A 25,564-nucleotide genomic window follows, 5' to 3' on the forward strand; every position below is an offset into this window, starting at 1 on the left:
AAAGGTTGTGTGTGTGTGTGGGGGGGAGACCCTTAGTGATTTTCTCTGCACAGTTCCTGGTTCTCGTGGAGTCCAGGTCCTGGAGGGAGGTCAGGCAAGTCCCAATTATCTTCCCTGCTGACTTTACTTCTATCCTCGCAGACTGTTCCTGCCCCGCTTCCCTGCCGCTCTGGACCATTTCTCTTTTTTTTTAGCGAAATGCGACCATATTATTTTCCACTCTGTGTTTATGTTTCCCTCTCAGCTGACGAGGCAGCTGATGTGGTGTAAAACAAGCTTCAGTCTCAACGCCCTGAGGCTTTTGTGACAGTCTCTGAGGATTGCATTAACCTTCATCACCTGAGAAACATGTTCATAACAGGTATTAGCCCGAGGGAAAACAGGGACTCCTACAGACAGAAGCTGGAGAATAAAGAATAAACTCCAGTGGAGCAACATGAGTGACACTTGGATGAGCATGAGGCAGATTACAGGCTTCAACATCAAAGCTCTTCAGCAGGGTGGCAGCACAGACACCCACAACAAGCTGAATATGTCTTTATCGGTAGGTTGAGCACAGGAAATCTCAGCTGCGCCTTAGAGACACAGACACATCCCCCGTCCTGAGAACCTCTGACCACAACCCTCCAAATCTAACCACGCTCCCCTGGACGACTGGGGTGATGAGCTGGTGATTAGTGGAATCACTAGAATCGGCTCATTTAATATCGGTTAATTTAAAATACTTGAAAAGATGAATTCAGTGGAAAGTTATGTAGTTGACTGGAGCTCTGACTGGAGGAATCAACTCATTGAACTGTGCACTATTGAATGGTTTATATTCCTCATGATCTGAAGCTTCTGGAGGTCACTGTCCCGAGCTGCTTTCAGACAGGTACTGAAGCTTCCTGATATTTTCTAGAGGGGCGGTGTGAACGCACATGTCAATAGCTAAGAAAATAACTTTTCCTGCCAGTCCCCGAGTACAATGTCTGGAACATGGCCGACTGAGCAGATGTGTACAGATGGATATTAGCAAATAGGCGTGTTAGTGACATTTCTAACATGGGACAGACTAGAAACTGGAGGGATCACAGGATGAAAAAGATCTGCAAACTGTGATAATGCAGAGAATCTCAGGGATTTTCTGACGAGGGCTTGGGAAGAGCCTCGCTGTGCAGAACAGAGGAGGAAACGACGAGGAAGAGCCTCAAGCTTAATTCATGACGCCGGTCAAAGGATTCAGATTACAAGAGATTTTCTGTCAAATCAAAATACCAGACAATAAATTTGGTGCTTTTATAGGAAATGGTTTCTTGTTTTTTAACCAAAAGTGGCTTATTTCCTCAGGCCAGTTGAATTCCATTATTAAAACTTAATACAAGTTCAATATGTTTGGGTGGATTTGTGCTTTTAATTTATAGTTATTTACAACAACATTCAGAATAGAAGCTGGAGGGATCACAGGATGAAAAAGATCACACAGATTAAACAAGATATCAAATTAGGTAGACAAGGATATTCGAGAGCTTTTGGTGATATGGCCAGACGCCGATGTCGATGTGCTGCAAACCCAAACACTCCAGGAGAAGTTATAAGTCATGACCTCCAGAAAATGTCTGGACCCCAACTTTGAGGAGTTCATGTCTGAAAGTAGCTCTGGTTGGTGGAGGAGTGTATCTCTGTGGACTGATCAATAACTATCGCTGGCAAATTAACTACGTCTGGAGTCCCTGCTCACGTCTCAGGATCATGAAGTCCTGGTATCTGAGCTTTCTGGTGTCCTGCAGGATAGATTTAACTTGAGTCTGAAGCAGGAGAGGCCCCCCCCGGGCTGTGTTTTGTTTGTGCTCGTCTCCAACTACACTAATGTGGATGAGAGAAGTGCTTTTAAACGTCCATCTGTCCATCGTTAGACTGAGTCTGAAATACCAGGAAGAGTGGAAAAATTTAGCAGATGCATTCAAGTGAAACCACTCACACCTGTCTTTGTATTAATGTGCTCGAACTCATAACCGTGAATCCGGCTTGCTTTGATCGGAAGTGGCCTCTGGGAATTTTAGAAATCAAAGAGCATTATTGTCAATTCCTCTCTCCCTCTGGTGAGTCTGCCAACACTCTGACAGATGATGGAGGGAATTAAGAATATCTGTCTACCGAGATATATCTAAGGCTCCACTATAGACAGTAAGAGCAGCTCTCATGCTGAGTTTGAAATTATTGATCAAACCATCGCTGAGCAAGAAGGACGTGAACATTCCTGAAAGTCACATTCCACAACATTTGGCAAACGGGTGTAAATTGCAGAGCAGAGATCAGACGAGAGCATTTGTGCACATTTGGTTTCCACATGTAAAAAAAAAGAGGCAGACTTCCCAGACTCTTACTCTGAAATCCTCACCCCCCCCCCCCCCCCTTCTTCTTCTCTTCAAAGCAGTAATCATAAGCCCCTTCTTGAACAGCCTGTTCCAGAAGGGAATGTTTTCACCTTTATTCAGCTCAGCCTTTCAGACACCAGCACACATTCGGAGGTGGAGCGCTGCTGTTTGGGCTTTGTACTTCCAGTGGAGGTAATCATGGACTCCGAGCCGACATCGGTTGGGACGGGGGTGCAAAACGCTGATGCCAGAACGCCGCCATGCAACCTAAACACCCCACACTGGTGAGGCAGCATGCCAGCTTGGTAATTCAGTGTACACAAAACAAAAGTGGCATAACGGGGGGGGGGGGTTTTCTTCACAGCCATATGGAAATATTTCTGTATGAATGGGGCTATATACAGCTGCTATGTATCCAATCAACCTCTATGCTAACGTCTAGTTCAATTCTAGACAAACATTGTGATTATGCAGACAAGTCACAAGCTTCAAAATGTCCTTCCTGGTCCCGTCTTCCATTCGGTTTTGTTCTAATCTGTTCAGTCTCTGCAGAACCAGCAAACAAAAGGACAAGGGAGTACGACACTACAACCACAACACACAAGTACACAAAACTGTTTTTAAAAACTGAGTTTATAAATCATTTAGTTATTTATCACTCTGGATCCCTCCAGAGTGATACCTGGCCCTGCAGCACCAGCCCTAAGTTGCCTCTAGTCATTTAAGATGACTCCACCATGTGTGAGTTTGCTTTGGAATCAATGAAAGATTTAGTGTGTGTGTGTTTTTAGTTTCCCTAATTGGATTGTGTGTACTTCGATGTTCGTGCCTGTGTACATGGTTAACAAATAAAGAAAAGATGTCCAGGCTGCCAGTTTGATGCGTGTGGGCGGGTTCATGTGCCTGATCCAGGGGATTGTGATCCCCTCCGGAGAGAGTTGGTCGGGCTGGTGTTTGCCCCGAGGCTGCAGCGGCTCTCTGGCAGGTGGAATGTAAAACACACAACCTGCCTGTGTGTCTTAAGAGAGTGAGCCACAGGGATCTACACGTGTAAAATATCAAGTGACAAGTGTACAAGTCATTTTAAAGTTCTCCTCCTCTTTGGCTACTTCCATCAAGACTCGTGTTTAAACCTCCTGCTGCTTCATGTTCACAGCTTTGAGTCATAGTTTGTTACGTGTTCGGAGAAAAAGATCAAAAACCAACAGACAAGAAGAAGCGTGTTTTTGAAGAGAGTCGTCAACATGTGGTGTAAATGATGATGTCACTATGAAATGACAATGGAAAAGAACCCATGACATTTCTCAATGTTTTCCATAAATGCATCAGGAAGGTTGTAAATGTTCAAAATGAGATTTAACAGTCTGATATTGAAACTTCTGCTCGTGGAAACTCAAACCTCGGTTATAAAACGTATAATTGTCATTCAGTGATTTTTGGGGACAGAGTTGTTATTGTGCAGAAATAAAGAGGTGAGCTGTGTCCTCCAGCTGCCTGACGGCTCCATCGGTCCCTTGAAAATACAGCAAGGTCCTGTTCACCAAGGACGGAGCTGATGAAGATACCGTTGATCCATTGGAAGTTCTTGTGATCAGCGGTCACTAGGGATCAATTAGATGAAATGTGTGTCTCATTAACACAACTGTCCTCCTCACTGTGGTTGTTTCCAGGTTGATTTCTACAAATGACGAGACGCCTCACAAAGCAGCAAAGATCCTTTAACCTTAGTGTTTTATTGTAAACCCTCTCTACAGTTGATATAGCTTTAAAGAGGGATATTCACAACAGTTCAAACAGATCAGTGCATTGTGGTGTAAAGACCAGGGAAGTTTCCAGTGGCTCAAAGAGTTTTTTAGATCTCAGGCTAAAGATGGAGAACAACAGACGGTTGTGTAGTCCCAGACGCCTGAGTCAGGGTTTCACCTGACCATTGGAACAGCACCAGAATCAAACCATGGTCCAAGAGCAGGGGAATTAGAGATGAAACTCTGGCCTCTCTCTGCATGAGAGCTGAGAGAATCCTCTGAGATCCACTCAGCAACGTTATCAGTACAAGAACTGACCCAGATCGTTCCATGTGATCCGGCCTCTAAACCAAGCATCTGCCTTCTATTTGAAGGGCCACACGTGAGTCCCTGATCTTTGGAAAAGGAAAAGAAATCCTAACGGCTGGAGACTTTATGATAATCATGGTTGCAGTGTGTGGGAGCTTAAAGATGCACAAGGCGACATGGTCCTTATTCCCATCGCTGGAGCAGAGCTGAAGAGTTCTGACCATGAGAGACCTCTGCAAAGATAAATCTGAGTGTCACAGAATAAGTAAAGAGATAAATGACGTTCATAAATCCTCAGCCTGGTGCTGAAACAATGTCCAAATATTGTCCAATATTTGCTTCTCTAGAGTGTGTGTGGTTTGTTCAGAAGTGAAATTATTCATGTGTGTGGGCTTGTGATTGTCTGGATGAATATGTATGAGGGTGAAGTTGTGTTTGCATGTTCCTGAGAAGCTCCTCTCATGTTCTGTTGCCCACATGCTAATGTTTGTTCTTCTGTGGTTAGGAGCAACACTTGAACTCAAAGAACCTCGGGGTGAAGACATGTTGTCCTCGGGCCACATCAGAAACGTTTTCTGAAATGACTGTAATCAGTGGAAAACCACCACAAGAGTCCCGAGACATATTTAATTATAGATAAGTGTAAAGTGTGAATGTGACGGAGTGTGATCGCTGTGCCCCTCCACCCCGACCAGCACCTCAGTGGCAGCCAGCCAGTCGCTCCAGTCAGAGAGCAGCTGAAGATGAAAAGGAAAAGCGCAGAAGAAATGCAAAGCGCTCAGCTAAATCCTCCCAAATGATTTAGACACACAGCATCCAGCTTCTGTGCATCTGAAGAAAATAAATAAAACCCACACAGAGCATTTAAAAACAGTCCGGGGTGTTTGATGTGCAGTTTGCTCTGGATTTGAAAAGCTAAATATGGATATAGATCATATTAGCTTTTTGAGCGTGTTGATTCAAACATAAAGACCAAAAAGACGACATGTTTTCTCAGCGGCTGTGGGAAGCCTTCTGAATCTTCCACACATGGATAGGACTAAGTTCTCTTCTACATCCAGACAGCAGCCTGCATGGGTTCACTTTTCAAATAACACTGAGCGTTCAAAGGTTAAATTAAAAGTGTCTGATGGAAGCTTTGTGTCTTTTCTTCCATTGTTTACGTTTGAGCTGGTTAGTTTCAGATTGTGATTTAAAGAGCACTAAATAGTTTTGTATGACATAACAACGTCCTGTCGTCATCACCTATACTTATCACTTATAAATTGGTTTATAGACGTCATCGTGGTGATTCAGCAGGTCTGAGATCAGACTCCTGCTAGCCTTTGCAATTCTGTTTCTAGAGACACTACTAAGTCTTCTGCTCCTTTTTCTTCTTCTATTGTTTAATACCTTGTCTTCCTGCAAATGGTCCGCAAGTACAATATCTCCACAGAGTGTTTTCACCCTGCACACTAACAGAACCCTGGTTCCATTTGATCCACACCAGGACCACCTCATTTGGTCGGACAATTACAATTATGTACAATTATGAAGTACAAACCAAGTATTTGACGACTGTGTGGAGCAGCATGATGTGTTTATTGATCAGAGACAAACAGCCGACAGAGACTGATGGATGAGTCGCACACATCCTACTCTGCTTTAGACTCCTCCCCACATCTGGTCACATGGGGAGCGAAACTCTGTGACCGTCATAATAACAACTGTGCATGAGGCTCGTCTAAGTGGGACAAGCTGAGGCTCCTCGAATACTTACAACTTCTAGAGGTGCTCACACAAGGAGCTGAAGAAAATCCATCTTCCTGACAGAATCATTTCCAAAGACCAAACCCCCCGAACCGGGCTCCTGGACGCAGCTCTGCATCCTGAGCTGCAGTGGGAGCCGGTGAGGAGTCACTCAGTGGAGAATATGAACCGTGTGTGATGGTTCTTTACTAATTGAGTCATGTTCCCTTCACTGGTTTGATCAATCGTCTATTTTCCTGCCTGTGTGTGTGTGTCTTTGAGAAATAGAGATTAGTGCAGCAGACGTCTGAACGTGTTCCTCCGAGGTTCTGACGACCACAGACAGTGACTCGGGTTGAAATCGGAGGATTACACCCCTGCAGCAAAGGGCCTGAATGAACTTGACCTGGAGGATTCAAACCTGTGAGGTGACAGAGCATCGGTGTCGCTCTGTCACACACAAACACACACACACACACACACACACACAAATCCTTTCACCTCTGTTCTCATGCGCCAGTGACGGAGACAAACATATTTTAATTTCCCGAACCAACACAGAGTTCTTCTTTTTAATCAACTTTGGATTCAAATTAATTTGTGAAAAGGCCCAATGAGCCGTGAGGGGAGCTCCTGGTTAGGATTAGAAGAAGAAGAACAAACTAAACCAGCACTTTAACACGGAGCTGAAGAAGTTAAATGTGACGGTGAACTGACCTGTAAATGGGATCCTGCATCACCATCATCTTGCTCTCGTCCCACGTCCACTCCTTCTTCTGTGGACACACAATCAAAAAGGTTCAATACATTGCACCAGAAGTCGTACAGATATAAAACGGTGATCACATACTGACGTCCCTTGAGTCGTTATCCAGTGAACTGCATCACAATGGTGTCGATCTTATTATAACGTCTCCATATCTGAGGCGATTATTTACATTTCCCCCCTTTTTGTCTGTTTCAATTCTATTAAAAATCTCCCTTCCAGCTTAATGTCACAATCAAAATGTCACAGCAGGAGCACACAGGAATTATTCCCATTGATTTCCATTTGCTCAGAGTTGATTCAGTCGTTTGTTGGCTCCGATCTGGGGTCTTTCTTAAAGAATGACGACTGTCACACTTGACATTTCAGATTTCCAGCCGGGGGAGACAGACAAACAAGACAAGAGGAAACAGGCGGAGGCCAAATATCACGTTGTCCTATTGACCAGGCTTCAAAACAGCCACCGATGCATTGATATGGAGCCTTCAGTGATTTATTATTTAACTCATCAGCCAGACAATCAGAATTCAAATCAGTTCTTCATCGACTCCTCTCTCGCTCGGCTTCTTTTCAGATTTGGAAGGGTCTTAAGAAATAGGACCCAGACCTGACGAGCATGAGAATGAAATTATAACCCAATGTGGCCGGAACCTGAAATCGGCCTCTCTCTCTCTTTCCCATTCTTGGATCTGTATCAGAACATCTCTATAAAACAGTCTTCTATTTAAAAAGAAGTTGTGGAAATGTTATTCCACAAACCACAAGATTATCCTCTCCTTGGATCTTAATGTTACTCAACATCTTCTCTACATTCTGTCCACACAGGACAAATGTTACAAAGGAATATCGACGTGCAGTCGAGCTTTCAAGTTCACCGACATTTATATAACCGGAGCATTCCTCCGTGGTGAATAGGATGGATGATCCTCTGAGGACCATTGTGAGAACTCAATTAAGCTTCCTTTTCAAGAGACACTAATGCACATCTGCTTTTCACGTGCGGCTGGGAGAACACGCCAAGGTCGTCCAGCAGCTGCCGTCATTCAGGACGTTAGTGAAGCCAAAGCATTCAAAAGATCTGGGAATCAAGATGGACTCAACTGAACACTACTTATTAGGGCCCGAGCACTGACAGGCACTGACAGACAGTGAGGCCCTATTGATATTGTAAGGATTGTTATTATTATTTTTCGGGCAAATTAATTGGCTTTAACATGCTTGAATTCTTACCAAAATGTGCAGTTAATAAGAAAGGGGTGAAAATATACGGATTCTGGATTCTGGAATTTTCAATGGGCGAGGCAAAATGGCTCAACGGTGTACACATGTGGTGTACACATGTGTATCATGACCAGACAAACAAAAAAGACAATTTCTATTGGTATAGAATTCCATGTGGTGTGAATTGAATATTATCTTGTATACATTTGTCTCTTTAAATAAATCGTTTTTTTTATTTTTTTATATTTTCTGTTTCCAAACCGGGCAGTTTATGCAAAGATGTCTTGAGAAGTCAAAGTCCTGATGAAACCAGCAGATACATTTGCCTGTGAGTGAGGAGTAAACAATCAGCCGAGGCGGTCTGGTCCCAGTGACCTTTCCAGCTGTCAGATCTGCTGATCTTCCACGTCTGTCTCTCTCCGAACATGCAGACTGATAAACTCAACACAAGTTTTAACAGAAGATGAGTGTTGACAGTCACTAGTGTTTAAGGTCCGGATTAATCGAAGAAGATGAAAACTGTATAAAGTGTTGGAAAGGACGTCGGACAGTTCCTCTAAGTGAACGTCACTCTGTTTCCGCCCACTGGGTTTGAAATCCTGTCAGACTCCGTGATTCTCAGCAGGTTAAGTCCACCTCGCGTCGTCTCTGTGGATTTCACCTGTCTCAGCCTCGTTGCACCCCCCCCGTCAACCTCTCCTGCTTTTCTCTTTGCTCGCTTCTCATCTTTGAACTCTCTCCTCTAGTTTCATCACTTTTCTTTACCCTTCAACAGCCTGTCACACTTTTCTTTACTCGTATCTTCCCCCAGACTTTCGAGCCATCTCAGGCTTTCGTCCTTTCTTACAACCTGGGAATGCTCTGTCTGAGGTTTATATCAAAGAGGGATGTTGCTTTGCAGAAAGACGCCTCTTAATTGGGAAGCAGCTAATATCTAAAAAGCAAAAAACAAACATTTTAGAGTCTGTTCCTTCTAATATCCAAACTGCAGGAATCCAGCTGTTTACCCGGACAGACCCAAAACAGTTTACAGCCTCAGAATATATTTGAATCACTTTAAGTCCCCATCCGGCTGGAAATCAAGTTCATGACAAATTTAATATATTTGATTTTGAGGAATTAAAGACGTTTTGAGGTTGTAACAAGCTGTGAAACCAAACTTTGTTATATATATTAATCCATACTTAGCGATATAGATGCTTTACCCAGCGAGAAAACAGACATTTGACTGAATCAAATTTACAAAACAGAAAGAAAGTTGCTCGTTATCGTGAGCGATTTTGATTCTAATGCTAAAAAAAAATTCTGAAGTTGAATAGTTTCTGAATAAACATGAGTGCACTCAATCAAAATCCATTCATACAGAACATAATTACAACAAGAAACTCTCACATGATTTTTTAATGATGAGTGGAAAAGATCAAATCAAAGGAAAAATGAAAGGAAAACAGCCGGAATCTTTGGTTTAAAATTTAAATATTCTGATTTGGCACCAAAATACCAAGTTTCCTGCTGCAAGATGAAAATCTGCCACTCTCCCGTTGTGAGATGACAAATCAAACACAACCAGAAAAGAAGAAGAGAGACACACAAGTTCAGACAAGAGAATAAAGGTCACTCACTTTTTTCTTTTTCCTCAGGGAGACCTTCACGCCGTCCACGGACACCGTGATGTGGACTTTCTTCTTCTTGATGTTTTTCACCTTGAACTCATACTGCAGAAGAGAGAACACAGAGACACAGGCTTGTTAATATTTGGCCGGATTAAAGTGACACTGCAAATGCCAGGATGCGTTTGATCCAGTGCGATGAGTCATGTCTGGAGGCAGGACGGAGATTAAAGAGATGAAGGGGAAGTTTTCTTCATTTACACCTTTTTTTAAACTTTTAAAAAACGCAGATACAAGAGGTGTCACCCTGTGGAACAATGACTCTGCAGCATCCATCTCCACGTGCAGTTAAAGTCAGAACATCTCTCGCTCTATCAGCGGTTTGAAAGACGACCAAGGACGTGGTGATCTTTTCTCTGTGTTCCCGCCGCGAGGGGAAACGTGAAATGCAGAGCTGCTGCAGCCTGAGATTGAAAAACGTGAAAGCGTGGACGACCTTCAACGTCACCAATGGATTCAAATGGTATAACTGGAACATTTGAAAGAACAAAACTGTAAATTCTGCATCGTATTTTCATCCCTGCAGTCGCCACTCGTGTGTGTGGAACCTTGCAGTATTCTAAAAATTCACATTGTGTTGCCAGAGCGTTTCTGCACCAATTAGAGAGGAATTCAGTGGAGTGCATATCTCCACCAAGGCCCGACAAGTCACCTTGAATTCAATCAAGCTTTATACTCTCATAGATCTCAGTCCGTTAAATATGTTTCATACTTTTTATCAAGATTCGTGAATTATTTCCTGGAAAAATGGGTGAAAATTACCCCAAATAAAGTTCAATCTCACGTTTTGTTAGTTTAAAAAAGTTCCTGGATTCCCTTATGTCCAAATCAGCCCTAAATTGTAATGGGTTCTTTCTTGGACCATGTTCCATCCTTCAACCAAGTTTCAAACAAGGCTGGCTTAGTATTAAAGTTAATTTGACAATGGGAATATTGGTGCAATTTGTGTTAAATTGCCACAAACAGGAAACACACTATTGTGTAGCTGGGGCTCGCCCGAAATGTGTGTGTGAGAGTTCAGATTCTAAACTTTCATAAGTAAAGTACATTTTCTTGCACTATTATATAAAAAAAGACTTGACCCTAAACCAGTAACAGGAGGGAATCTGCTCTGTGGCCATTAGTGACTGAGTGCTGCTGTAATTTATGGACTGAATATAAAGATGAATGACATCTCTCCATCAAAAGAAAAAGCCTTCTAAGAAATCCATTTGCTAGAAACCACTCTTTTAAAGCTGTTTGTTGAAACCCTGTCGAAGCCTCGAGCTACAGGCAGAAACCGCAGGTTCTCAGATTATACATCACACAGTTATACGGAGAGAGCTGAAGCCCGTCATTCATTATTATCAGAACTCAAAGTGCAAGAGTTTTGATGTGTTAGCGTTTTTATGGGCGTGCTGTAATCTGTGGACTGTGCCGCACGTGCAGGACTCGAGTGGCGGCGGCGTTGCCCCACGGCTCGTGTGATTGACCTCCACTGAGATGATTACAGCGGGAATCGAACAAGTTTCACTCTGGGTTTGACGGGCTAAGTGTTCGAGGCGTAAGAAGTCAGACGCCACTTATCTCTAATAAACCAGTCTATTCACGTCACTGAGGCCGAGGAATCACACAGAATTTCATTTTACACAACTGACGATCTCTTTAGGGTTTTTTCCTAAAGTGCAGGATTGTAACACAAGGCCTTTATTTAAATCGTACCACACACACACAGACACACACACACACACACACACACACACACACAAACACACACACACACACACAGGCACACACACACAGGTGAAGTTAAGCTAACTGGATTAACAACCATGCTCGTTACCATCAGTAAAGGGCCAATAAAAAAAACTTTATCAAATAGCCTCAAGCCAACAGCCACAGTGCACAGGACAAACAAACAGTGTGTTTTTACGGTGAAGCTAAAACAGTCTGTGGACAAACCAGCTGACCCACTGAGAGGGTCAGAGGTCAAAGGTCAGTGTTAGCACTTTAGATTTATTTACGATTGAAAGTTTATTACAGCTTTGTTGTCGCTGTAGAATCGGAATGTGATTATAAAGTCAGATTCTCTCTTAAAGTAATTGTATAGATTATTATCTATACAAATATCAATGTCGCCTCCTTCATTCACATGGTGCGCTGAAGTTGTCCAGAGGCCTGAGTCATTTGCTCCAGATGTTTTCTGGAACTTTTCCTGCCAGTCCCCCGGAAGAATGTCTGGAAAATGTCCACAGTGAAGCAAGTGGGCGCGTTGCAGATGTTTCTATCAAGCAACAGAAAAAAAATCCAAATATCTCCGGATGGAAAAGAGCCACACACACAAAATACAGATGTCAGCTTGAAAAGTACACAATATACTATTACAATAATTCACTATTTTGTTAGGATCATGTAGAAAAACCTTTATGCAATAATATATAAGCGTGTCATTAAGGAATAATGACATTAGAAAGTAGCAGAGGCACAACATCTAGGTTTTAACAGACATATTTCTTTATTTTTAGTTTAACCTGCTGTAGAGACTTGAACTCTTTTCCATCAGCTGGATCATAACATATTTATAATTTAGATTCTTTATGACGTGAGCTCCCAACATTTCTATTCAGGACATTGTGATGTGGAGCTTTTTTCTTTAATGATGTATTCAAAGTATCAAACTGGGCCTGGATCCAACGTCTGAGACTTTAAGTGCATCAGTTCTTATTTCTCTTATTCATCAGGAGAGACGGTCCAATCAATGTTTGAGGCCCGAAGACTTTGTGTGTCAAAGGAAAAAGATGGTACTGTTGAATATTAAAATACACAAATCAATAATCACTTCGCTAACTCATCAAGTGAGGACACAAATTACTGGTCGTCCCAGGTACAGGACGGGAAGAGGATTTATTCCTGTAACTGGCCGTGCACGGTAAACAGGATTTGCTTACGTGCAGATGTTTGTAAGTGGCAGGACTCGAGTCAACACGTAAACAAAATGAAATGAATTCAATGCTCAAGTCCGAGAAGAGTCTCATCCATCATTAAAATAAGTCCAACATTCGCAGCCACTGTTTCCTGATAAACACGTCACTGTTTCCTAAAGGTCCCTTCTTCCTGTTTCCAGTATAATCCATCATTTTGGCAACAAAGAAGCCAACACACATATACACACCCACACACACACACACACACACACACACACACACACACACACACAATGGTGTCCCCAGCCAGCGCTGCTATTTTCCCCCTCAAAGAAATATCAGCCCGGAGCCAGGAGAGCTCAACAAAGAGGCTGCGCTTCTGTCTGTGACCGCAGTTCATTGAGAGGAGGGGAAATAAAAACGGACACACAAACACACACATGCACACACACACACACACACACACACACAGAACCACTGCGGTTAGCTGCCGGTGAATGCTCAGTGATCTCAGCAGGTCGGGAGATAGTGAAAGACAAGTCTGATGTGAAACCAGCTTCTTTCAGCTCATGTCTGACAGGATTAAGCTTTTTGTTGTCCAACTGCTCGTCCATGTTTTTACACAAGGACGAGTTTCTGCTGGTGTTCAGCCCTTGTGTGTCAGCCAGACATCCTGAGCCTGCACATGCACACAAAATGACACACACACACACTGGTGCCACATGTTAGTCTGATACAAACCACAGACTTATTGCTTTTTTTCAGATATGAAAATGTCCAGAAAATTGGGTTCTAGCGTTTTGGTTTCACATAAAGAACGCAGCAGCCAGGACATCAGGGTTAAAGTGACTCGATCATCATGGATTCATATCTAAATACAAACAGTTGTCCAACAGAGATGGGCACACGTCACACAACACTGATTTCTCACAGTCAGACAGTCAGTTGTTTCTATAGGAAGCTGGAAGGTAAATGTCTGGAGAACTGACTCTCTCACATTCAGCCCCTTCCGGAGAACATCAAGACTTTAGTGCAGGTTTCTGAAAACAGCTCATCACTACACAAGAGAGAGAAACGACTGCAGAGGCCTGTGAGGAACATCAGAGTGATGGAGAGAGAGAGAGAGAGAGAGAGAGAGAGAGAGAGAGAAGCAGTGATACAGGGAGAATAGGATATTTAATTAACAGCTCAGATAAATAAGCACATAATTACACAAACTAAATCTGAGGTTTCTTAAATGGTCAAACTGTGGTGTTGCCATCAGGTGGTGGCTGAACCGAGGAGGAGGTGATCTTAATCTTCTTGAGGCACGAGGAGAAAGTTGAGCCGTGATCGACTCAGACAGCCGAGTTGAAAACAGCTGCTCTGAACACCTCAGTGCTCGCTGGCTCAGCGGCCGCCATGTTGACACAACAAACAGCGGAGGACAAACAACTGCAGGTTCGGACATGTTCGTCCAGCAGGTGGTTGGTTTCTGCTCCGTTTGTTTTCATTGCACTGACGGTAACAAGTGTTGTGCAGCATCATGCACCACAGGCTCACTCCGGGGTCAAACAGGACTTTATATATCTTAAGTGATCAATTCATTCAAAACACAAGGGGTTTAAAGAATAAAGGTCTTTCTCTAATAGAGGATTATTTGCACAATGACAGGAAACAGGTTTTATTGTTTGTTCCCTAAACTGGCTACAGGAGATTTGCATGAGCTTGTTTAAATTAATCTAAAATAAAAAACATAAACATTTTGAAGCAGAAAGCCAAGGCCTCTGTCCACCACCTCAACATGTTGTACGGTCATGTTCAAAAGGTGTTGATAGCATGTAATGGTTCCAGAGAGATGAGCAGAGTAGAAATGGAAAATATCTCAAAAGTGTAAATAAATAAAAAGATAAAAAACATACTTTCCCACAACGACCTGAAATCCCTGTCACCTCGGTTATACAGATTTTAGAGAGAGATGAAGTATTTGAAGATTTGAAATCAAATATCCAGAGACAGATTTTTATACAACTGAAGTAACAGCCAGTGTTATGTACCTTCTCCTCCTCGGATTAGACCACAGCTCCCATGTCGTCTCAAAGACATTCCCCTGTGTCTTCTTCTCAAGCCTCCACATGCGCCTCTATTAACTCGCCCAACACACAAAGCTTTCATCCCCTGTCCTCTGATCCGTCCATCAACCTGCTTGGTTTTTCTATTCCACCCATCTGTCTTAATCTGGTTCCTGTGCTGCTGGTCATTCTAGTGTATCTCTGTGTGCTCACTTCCTCTCTCTTACCACTCTGTCATTTCTTACTCCACTTCCCACATATTGATATGCACCCAGGCGTCTTCTCTGTGCCACTTGTCTCGCTTCATAATAATTATTTTTTTACACTCCTGCTCCTCTCAGCCTTTCTCTTGTATATTTATTTATTTCCACATCACCCCTGCCTCTACCCCCTCCCCCCTATTTTCTCCACAGGCTAGTGGCTGATTCAATCTCAAGCAACGTTGTTTATGAAAATACATTTCACTTTGCAGAACCATTTGTGTTTATGGTGCCCCATGGTCCGTCTCATTTCAGTTATCTTAGCTTTACGAGGCTGTGTCTTTGAATTAAAGGCAAAAATATGGTGAATATGTATAAACGTATACCAACACCTGCACAGAAGTTTATGGCCTGAATATTAAGTGTCAATTTAACTGACGTAAAAAGCTGCCCCGTCTATAAAAGGCAAAGCAGTAACTGAATGGGGGTTCATGATGTGACTCTGATAAAGTGCTTACATCTGACCCATATGGATTTTGATAGAGAAATATTTCCAATCATTATAATTTGGAAATTAATCTTCAATATTTTGGTATCCAGACCCTTTGCGCTATTGTCCATGTACGTTAGAAAACATCTTATATAACACAGTTGGTGCAAAAAGAACAATCATAATAGAAAAAGGCTTAATTTCATGTACTTGTAGACATAATGATTAATGTGCTTTAGGTTTTGTTTGTGCAGCGACTTGCTGGATTCTGCATCGGCACCAGTTCACCAAATTCATGAGCGTAGATTTCCTGAAAAACCTGAAATGATGGTTTCCTCTTTGCCAAGCAGAGAACAGCTTGCCTGCACATGCATTGCTAAAAGCATAAAGGAAAACATTTGAATCCAATTAACAAGAAATTTCCATTTCTGGACTTTCTCCAGTGAGGAAACCTCGACTTCAGAAAGGAAGTTTAGTCGTAACACTTGATTAATGAGTCTTTCCCAAAATGTTGGCACGTGATCCTGTTTTGTCACAGAAGAAACCAGAAGAATCCATTTCTCTGTCATCGTGGCATTAAGGCACAAGTTACAGACTTTCTCCTCCATCACTTTGTCACTGTCTCATGATCCTGGCTCATCGTGTTCAGCTTGTTCTGCCTCCTGTCCGACCGATGTCTTCTCTTTCTTACCATCTGTCCACATCTTGATTCATACAGAAGGAGAGATCAGCTTCAAACACACCAGCTGCTTATCGTGACACCTGGAGAATCAAACATATGGAGAGAGATTCCGCTCGGGCCCTGATCGATGCCCTTAAGATTACTTTATATCCGATTCTTCCATTAGAAAACCTTTTATCTATTTAAATCTGTTTTCTACCGTTGTTATAACTAGTGTTGTTGCTGGATTATTATTATTACTTATTAGCTGAATTGATCTTCCAGAAGATTATCTTTATATGTGAGGGTAGATTCCACTATTAAAGCCGTAGATGAAAGAAAGGTATTTTAAGGTTATAATCAACATTTCCATTCCTCTTTCTCATCAGCTTCAACCTTTACCCTTCAGTTCACCTTCCGAGCAGGAGAAAGGGAGGAGGTGGGTTACAGAGGCTTTATCTTTGCTCTTATTGAACCATTTCAGAGGAGGAATCCCTCTCGTCTCCAAAAAGGATGGAGAGACAAATTCAATTTAGATGCAGTTAATATATCGACAAATCATTCCATCGCACTTTCATTTGCAGGGCCCCTGCCGTACCGTTTGAAAGCCAGAGCGGCTAATGGCCCCTCGTGGGTTAGAGGGACTGCAGCTTTCTTTCATTCATAATAGATTTTATTCGATTATGCACATGTTGAAGGAAAGTGGAAACCACTGATTACGTCAAAATGAGACCATCAGCTTTTATTGTATTCCTCTTGGAAGCGGAGGCATAGGAGGCCGGCAACCCTGCATTTGTTTTATTGGAATACACTTCAAATAGAATTCAACTAGAACTCTAGAGCCAGTTGACTTTAAACAAAAAGGCTCAAATAGTGATTATAGTCCGGGGTAGCATCGCAGATAAGCAGTTCATGATGATGATGCTGGAAGATATACAAGATGAACAAGTAGAGGAAACTGAGCCAAAGATCAACGTGATGAAAACCTCTTTTTCTTTCTGCTCGTCATTTTTCTCAAATGACCAGCAGAAGGCAACGCCACAAGTTTTAAATAAGTCTGAACTTCTTACTTGATTAATAACATCAGTAAATATTGTCCTAAGGAGTTTATGGTTCCAAACTCAACCTTCAACCTTCTTCCATAAATCATAATGCTCATTTAGAAAATAATGGTCATATTTAGAATCAAACGGACATTAAATCCCCTTGTCCACTGGGGGGGTGGCCGACAGCTCAAACCAGGTGAAGAACAAAATGGCGCTGGACAAACTTCAGGCTTCAAAAACAGCAGCTCACAATCCAGTGGTTGACATCACGACGGGTTGACACTTGCAGTTACATTGACTAGAGGTCATGCAGCAGATGTTTTAGTCCTGAAGAAGATAGCCTGTGTCCCCACAAGACGATGTAGTTTGCTCATGTGTCCTTAGCCTTAACACTGGGTTAGAACTATAGACAGCCATACTTTAAATCGTTAACCCAACTTTCTGGTTTGGGAATTAAAGAAAAAAACATCAGTACAAACTAAATACCACTCTAATATTTCAGCAGAATGAACCGATGTGGTTTTCACGGTCACTTCAGAGCCACTGAGCTTTTTAATGGAGGAGGAGGTGCCAATTGAAACATCCACATAAGTATCAGCGCAACCTGCTGGGGAAGCACGGCTGGACGGAAAGCTTGAAGGGTCAGAAAGTAGGTGATGAAAACTATCTCTTTCCCTCCTCTTGTTCGACTCAGGCACAGCACGATATCAAGAGGGATGGAAAAAAGAAATCGTCTGCACATAACAACGATTACAACACTGTGAAGTTTGACGATGCTAAACCCGACTACCAGAAAGTTATGAAAGCCAAGCTGAGCTCCATGTTCCTTCACGTTACTTCTCACAAAGCTGCAACTTGTAATTTTCAAATACCAAAGAAAATCTATAACACCACACAGCTGCATTCAATGTGATATAATAACACAAACTGGGTCACTTGGGGTAAAACGACCGACAGCAGAGTCGTGCTGAGCCAGATGTTTGTGAAGGGCGACTCACATTTGACTGACGGATATGATTTAAATAGTTTTCTTGTAACATACATGTGGTTCGATTCCAGACGCACAGAAAACCGAGGCTGACACATGAGACGCTGCGTTAATGAGCTCAGACGACAGCAGCTTCCCTGTGGGGCGGCTGCTGATCTATTGCCGGGAAATAAAACCAGGAGTAAAACAGTTTTATTCCAGAATGTGACCCTTTTATACCGTAACTCAAACCCTGATGGACTCAAGACACCATGCCAAGCAGCCCGAGTAAATCAGAGCGGCAGACAATGGTAAAAACAAGGGAAAATGCAGCAGTAAAGAGAATTAAAGGTTCTGTTTTGGTTGTAAATGTTTATGAATAGTGATAAATCAATAGGATGTTAAGATGAGGACACTAGTCGAAGATCATGATGAGGTAAAGCAGCATCAATATTGTGTTTTATAGTTTTATCTTAAGCTTTTATTTACTCCAGGCTTCTGTAAAACGCTTTGTTTGTAATGTCTTGTTAAATATCTTGTGTTTTTGATGTTTTTCAATGATTTGAGAAGTACCTGCCTGGTGTGTGAATGATGGAACATAAATAAACTGTCTATTCCTTAGAGAAGACAAACATTGCCTGTTGTGGGAAATGGGACATCGCTAATCAGGAAAACATTGACGTAGGACGTTGTCATGTTTGAGCAACTGGTCAATGTTGTCATCTCCCAGTTGATGGTTGTTGTCCTGCATGGACTTTTGTGAAGGAGCCCGGCTGCACATCCCAGTATTCCTCCATATCACAGCACTGCACCACACACTGGACTGGGAACCTCTCATCTCGTTACCTCAGTGTGAAACACACATCCACAAACAGGAGGGTGAAGAAGAAACACCACACCAGACAACCCATGACAGGGAGGAACCTCCGCTGCTGCTGACAAGCTGGTCTCGGCTGGAATGAAATTACAGCGTGGGCCGAGCCGTTTACGGGCTGCCTGTCACGATAGAGCCCCCTCAGAAAACCAACGAAGGATTATCAGCTTTAATTGGCACTTTAATGAAGTTGTCTCTGACAGGCATTAAGAGGGAGACGTCCTGTTTGTACACATCAAACACACCCCGGGGTGAAAGCGTGGATCGAGAGGCGACGGCAGAGAGTATCATTAGCAGGCAGAGGGCACGTTCATTAAAGGCACTGAGAGTGGATGCTATAAAAACTTGTCATATGAGTTCAATATGATGTAATTAAGTGTGGTAGTCTGTGTTTTACAAGGGCAATTAGCAGTGGATTAGTGGGGTGTGCTCGTCTTTTGAGGAAGAGTCCCCTTTTGCTGACAGAAAAAACTAAATATACACGACACTGCCGAGCACCACGAGACAAGTATGAGTTGGAGAACCTGGAAAGTTCCCAGAGGCTCCGTGACGGCGGCTTAATTTAGAGGGTTACACACGTCTGGAGCAAATATTGCTTTTAGACCTGCGAGAGGATTTCCACACATTCTGGGAACACAACTCTCGTTTTAATAGATAAAGGAATGAAGCACATTTCCAGCGGAGCATGAAGCCGCAGCCTGAGTTTTTAAAAGTAATGAAAACAAGTGAGGAAGTATCGTTGCGTGTTTAGTCTCATGAGTTCAACAGATGTTTCCAGCTCCGGTAAAAAAAGTGTCTGAATCAGTTTGGCACATCTGGATTTGAGGATTTTCACACAGTGCGACTTGAGGGTTTTTTTGGAACAGTGAGTGACTATGAGGTGAAATCTTCTCAACACATTGTCAGAGCGACTGAAGTTACTCAAAGACCAACGCCTTCCTAATGGACTTTAAAGACCAGAGTAGATTAGAGTCATTATCCTGTTGGAACGAACCAATTTACTGCTGCTAGTTGAGTTCATGTAACAAGTACCTGCTGGTGAAATGCCTCCTTGCCTCCTCCATGTTAGCAGATGGGACATGAAAGCTAATCAGTCAAAATGCATGATAAAAGATGATGGTGTCTGTCATTTGAGGTAGTTCTTATAAAACCGACTTTACACAACTCATATCTTTCAGCTGACTAATCGTGACGCACTTATTCAGGACAGTTATGTGCGTCTCTCTCTTTCCAGATATAGAACTTATACAACAAACGTTTTGTGTTTGCACCACTCTTCTTTTTTTCTCTGCTGAGCTGAGGAAACAAGACGGGGAGTAGAAACTGGAGCAGAATCATCCATTGTTCCTCCTGGCAAAGGCTGCTTGCTCATTATCAGCCATTAGGGCTGTTTGACTGTGACACTGGATTTTATTTATCTCCAAATGTGGAAATGCGAAAATGGCTGCTGTGTCACTGGCCATCATTGTTCCTTGCCACTATTGTGTCTTCAGGTTTTGTCTGCAATAATTCACCAGCAGAGCTTTCAGGGTTCATAGTTCCACTCAGACTAATGTGATGCAGTGTGGATGTGAGTTCAGGATCAGACACCAAAGCTTGAAGACCTTGAAACGTCCAGATTTCCTGATTCTTTATGCACATTATTGCAGAATGAGCCCCTTTCCCTTCCAGCTCCAGCTAATAGTAGGTGACCACAGGGGTCAGTATTTCTGCTCCGTCTATAAAAGCGCCCGTTAAAGGCTCGACAGTAATAAAGACCGATGACCGCAGCATTCCTGTTCCCTGCAGAGTCCAGAAAATGGCTTTTTTTATTGTCTTGGACGGTCACTGCTGCCGCAAAGCCAGTTATCAGACAAACACACATAGTCCCCCCCCCCCCCCCCCCATAAAAAGCCTCTGGTTGATTGGCAGATAATCCCGGGTTCTGGCAGGCGTGTGCTTACAGGTGGAGGAAGACAAACACAAACACACAAAGATGATCCAGGTTTCTCTTCCTCTCTGGAGTGATTCCACCAGGAGCCAAACAAATCCTGAAGAACCCATGAGAAGGAAGGAACCTCCGAGTCATATCTGTCAGAAACACAAATCACACACCGGCTGCGTGTACGACTCTGCCTCCTGTGCTCTACTGCTGATAGGCAAGGCACCAGGGGGGCGAGGAGTTCTTCTGCTCTCTTGTGATATCTTATCTGGAGGTGCTGCTGTAACAATAAGCACCACCGGCCTGCACTTGGGTTTCATCTACACAGCAAATAGCCCTGGTTGATTAGGAAGGCTGCTGTGGACAGAGGCTCCATGTTCAACAATCTTATCACCTCCAGCTCTGGTTTCCCAGCAGGCAGACAAGAGGAGAGCGAGCTGCAGAAGATTCCCTCATGTCTGACATGGTGAAACTCTAAAGTATGCAGAACTGAGAATGTGGACATTGTTTTCTTAATAAATTACTTTGCCTGTGCAAATCACTCAAATGACTTTATGCTGCACAAACACGTGTTTTCAAATTAAATCCAATGGTTGAAATGACTTGACTGAAAGAAGTATTTTTTACTTTCCGGGAAATATTCAAGTTATTTATGTGTTTTCTTTGTGAGCGACACATTCCTGTGAAACACCTCCAGTGTGTAACCCAGTAATTCAGAGGTCTGGAACCGTTCAGCCTTTCAACCCTGACTCACTGTCACACTCCAATTCTCTTCTAAGGAAATCTCATTCCAGAAGCTGCTTTTACTTTCCCTGACAGTTTAGGTCTGACAAATAACCAGAACCTTTTTTTTTTAATAAGGCAAAATCAAGCACAGAATTTGTGGCAATTAAATACTTTGTCCTTTTCTTATTGGTTCATTTAGACAATTTCTCTGAGAACCTAATCTGCATTCCACCGCTGCACCTACTCAATCTCCTGATCAGTGAAACAATCCAGGGAATTCTCTGCCTCATTTCCAACGCAACCAATCTTTCCACTGTGCAAGGCTCTGGCCAACATGGGATTTGTGCTACAGTCCTGGTGGTGTTGAATCTAAATGGGTTCGAAGGAGGATTCACTGGAGTAAGAAGAAGGCTTCACAGAATATATTATGACATTAATCAATTGGTTTTTGGTTGTGGGTGCAGTACAGATAGAAAGGTAGAGAGGAATTCAACTGGTTTAAGCAAAGCAACACAACTTTCAAAGACGTGCCGCTGTGCAGTCCCACTAAAGGACTTGCTATTGTGTGAGTTTATACTTGAATATTGGTGACAAGAGGTCACACACACACACACACACACTCTGTCTCATTTTTCTGTTCCGAACCCAACTGAGCGCCACAGAAAACTACCACCCTGAGTGATATTTATATTGTTCACACAGGCAGCGCGTCTCCTACGAAAGGTTTCTGGTATTTCCAACAATATAAGTAGGTGCTCCACTAAATGACAAGACCCTACAGAATAAAGCTGAGCATCTTCTGGTCCTGAAATAACAAGATAATCCTTGTTCAGTCAACAGAAACACCAGCGTGCTCTCCTCTCACCTTGAAATTGTCGCAACTAGAGAAATCGTCTCGTCTGAACTCAGCTTAAATAAATAAAGAGAAGGAGAAAAAAGGAACCAGTAAAAACCTAAACTCAGAAAAATGATTTTAGTGTCTTCAGCACTTTGAGCTCAATGAAGCGTCAGAACGTGAAGAGAGAATCAGCCGAGCTCAGCAGAAAAAGAAGACACACGTCTCTCCTCTCGTCAGACCTGCTTCATGCCACAGACAGGTCATAATAGATATGGATCAGAGAATATTGAATTAGCGTGAGTGATCCTCAGTGATCTCCTCCATTGGAGCAGCAGCCAGACGCTCTAGATAAGACTTTCACAACGATACAGGGAGGTGAAAGTAAAACCCAGGGCAGACCAGGAGAAGACGCTCAGCTTCACTTGACACTTGTACCAATAATAAAAAAGAAAAGGGATCAATCAATGTTGAAAGCGGATTCTGATGTCAGGCTTTCTCTACAGATTATCCCCGATAATCCAATCTGCTTATCATTCCCCTCAAAAGGAAATCCATTAGTAAAGGGCATCATACAATTCCCCCGTCGATCTTTCTACTGATAAAACAGGCCGTGATTAAGGGAGTCATGTCGAAGCGCCTTTTTGCAAATTAAAAATTCCTTTAATGCTGCAACATTATTATTCAGCTGCACCGCAGAGAGGAGAATAATCAGATTTTCAGTTATTCCAAAGGGTTTCAGGGTTTGAATCATCCCTGCTTGTCTCCCTGTTCCATCCGAGGGATTCACACGAGTTCCCTCACGTCTGCTGCTGCCAACGAAACAACAGAAACAACGAGGCGGTGACACTCAGGTTAAATCAGCCTCCGGTTGAACAGCTGGTTTTATGTTTACAGGTCTGAATTTAGACATCTCGATCTGCATGATAATAAACAAACTTCTCTGCCTTGTCTTTCATGCATTTGTGCTTAAAACACACACAACATCCAACAACTAGAATGTCAGTCAGTCGCCTTTAATTCAATCAAACTGCACAAAGTAACACACAGTTCTACAAATTAGTTCCAGAAATATGCCTTGTTTTGAAAAGAGGTGAAATCTCAGTGTTAAAGAAAAAATGTCCCATCCTTCAACCAAGTTTAATGCTAATCTGTTATTGTTATCCATTGTTTCCCATAATCCTGCTGACACAAACCTACCAATAACCTCCTCGGTGGAGGTAATAGAGCCATTTTGTCTGTGGCTGTGAATACTGCCAAAGTCTAACAATGGCCGTTATGGTCAAGCTGGACTGGACACTGGGAAAGCAGCAGAGGGAGGCTGAGGCGGAGGCTGACCGGCAGCTTAATCTGCCCCATGATATTTGTTCGGGCCGAGGTGAAAGAGTCCAGGCGCCTCGGCGAGGAGGAGCGAGGGAACAATACCCTGACAAGGTCTGGCTCACCGCAGGGACACGTGACCTCCTGAAACCACAGCCTGTCCGGTTGTGTCAGTAAGCTGAGCATCACACTGCCGCCCACTGGAAACGTATAAATAAAGTTTGATTCCTCACGGAGCAAAGCTGAGGTCGGAGAGGATCACATCACCGTGCATATTCTCGTTTGTTTGAATATTTTAACTCCGTCCTCACCCAGTAGCTGCACCTTGGTAACACAGATGTGTGTTTGTCTTGCAGAGACAACACAACACAACACTGCCCTCTGAAACCCATTCATTTCTATAGCGTGCACCACACAGGGATGGTTGTTGGTCTGTGGCGAGCTACCATGGGCGCCACAGACAAAAACAAAGAATACTAACTTGTCTAATAGGAAAGGAGGCATCAAGTCAAGCACAAGGACGCACAACGGGGAAGAGTCGCATCATGGAAACACATTCCATGCGACCTGGTGTGTGTGAACAGTCAGGTAGCTTGTTCTTTCAGCATCCTGAAGCCCAGCACACAGTGAGGGGAGAGAAAGACATTTGTCCACAGTGTTCCATGTTTGTGTTTGGTCCTCACAACCCTCCTCTGCATGTCATCCGTCTCCCACTGGCTGCTTAAAGAAGTCGGCAGCTTATTAGACACAATCCCCTCAGAGCACTTCCAACCCGTCAGCAAACACTCCAACACAAACTGGGCCTCGCTCTCCTGACACGCGTTTTCACATTCACGCAGGTAGACGCTCAGACGACTCTCTTGAACCTATGTGGAGTATAAAGGAGGTCGGCCTGACAGGCGTACACACTGATACAGGCGAGGAGGCGAGGTTACTGTAATTGGAGTGCCTTTCAAAGCCGCTGCTTCTCCAGGAACAACAGTATTAAAGCCGACAGCCTTCACTGGAGTTTTCTCTGTGCCGAGCTCTCGAGCCTTTGCTCCGTATTCAAGCAGCTCCGAGCACTGGGAGCTTTTCTTCTGTACCTCCAGCAGTACTTGAAGTTCGTCAGCATGACTCAGTTCCTTAAAGAAATAGACACTTCTAAGCAGAAACAGCTGATGGAACCCAGAGGAACAGGCACGTGTGTTTGACGTGATCAAATATCAGGAATAAGTGTTTGAATTTAAAGCTGATTCAGTCTGATCATCACACTCTGGTACTTGATGTCTTTATGCTTTAAGTCCCGAAGTTCCTCCCCAGACTTGAAGCTTCATTTTTCTCACTTTCATTTGATGAATGAAGACGTGAGTAAAGTGAATGGATTTTAAAGAAGCAGGAGTAAAGTTAAAATATGAATCAGCGTGAGCCCAGCTCTGTCTTAACCTGATCGATTTACAGAGAGGAACATTAATTCACACCTTCACACAAAGAGACAGCTCTTCATAACTCACAAATAACAGTTGCTCATTATCTGAACCAGGGATTCTTAAACTTCCAGGTAGAGACTGACCACGGGGGGGGGGGGGGGGGGTCCCCCAACATGACGGGACTGCTAATATGTCCTAATGAGCCCGGGTCTCAGGACAGGACCGACTTTCTCAGTGGACTCAAGAGCTGTTGAGGAATTCAGATGAACAATATATTCATGCATGAACGACTTCACTTCTTTCACGTCGTCAGATAAATTCCTTTGTCGCTCCAGTGTGTGTGTGTGTGTGTGGGGGGGGGATTC

At 43.2% G+C, this 25,564-nt stretch overlaps 1 protein-coding gene across 2 annotated transcripts in view; it reads right to left on the reverse strand.

Moving 5' to 3' along the window:
- The window catches only part of nos1apa (nitric oxide synthase 1 (neuronal) adaptor protein a), a 118,095-nt gene that overhangs the window by 57,739 nt on the left and 34,792 nt on the right, over positions 1–25,564 (reverse strand). For both annotated transcript variants that reach the window (XM_062395498.1, XM_062395499.1), the window contains exons 3-4: positions 9,749–9,841; positions 6,857–6,915 (exon numbers count right to left, since the gene is read on the reverse strand). In XM_062395498.1, coding sequence (XP_062251482.1) covers positions 6,857–6,915; positions 9,749–9,841 — 152 coding nt within the window. The remainder of the gene's footprint in view (positions 1–6,856; positions 6,916–9,748; positions 9,842–25,564) is intronic.

This window comes from Platichthys flesus, chromosome 9, assembly GCF_949316205.1.
Source record: "Platichthys flesus chromosome 9, fPlaFle2.1, whole genome shotgun sequence".
NCBI lineage: Eukaryota > Metazoa > Chordata > Actinopteri > Pleuronectiformes > Pleuronectidae > Platichthys > Platichthys flesus.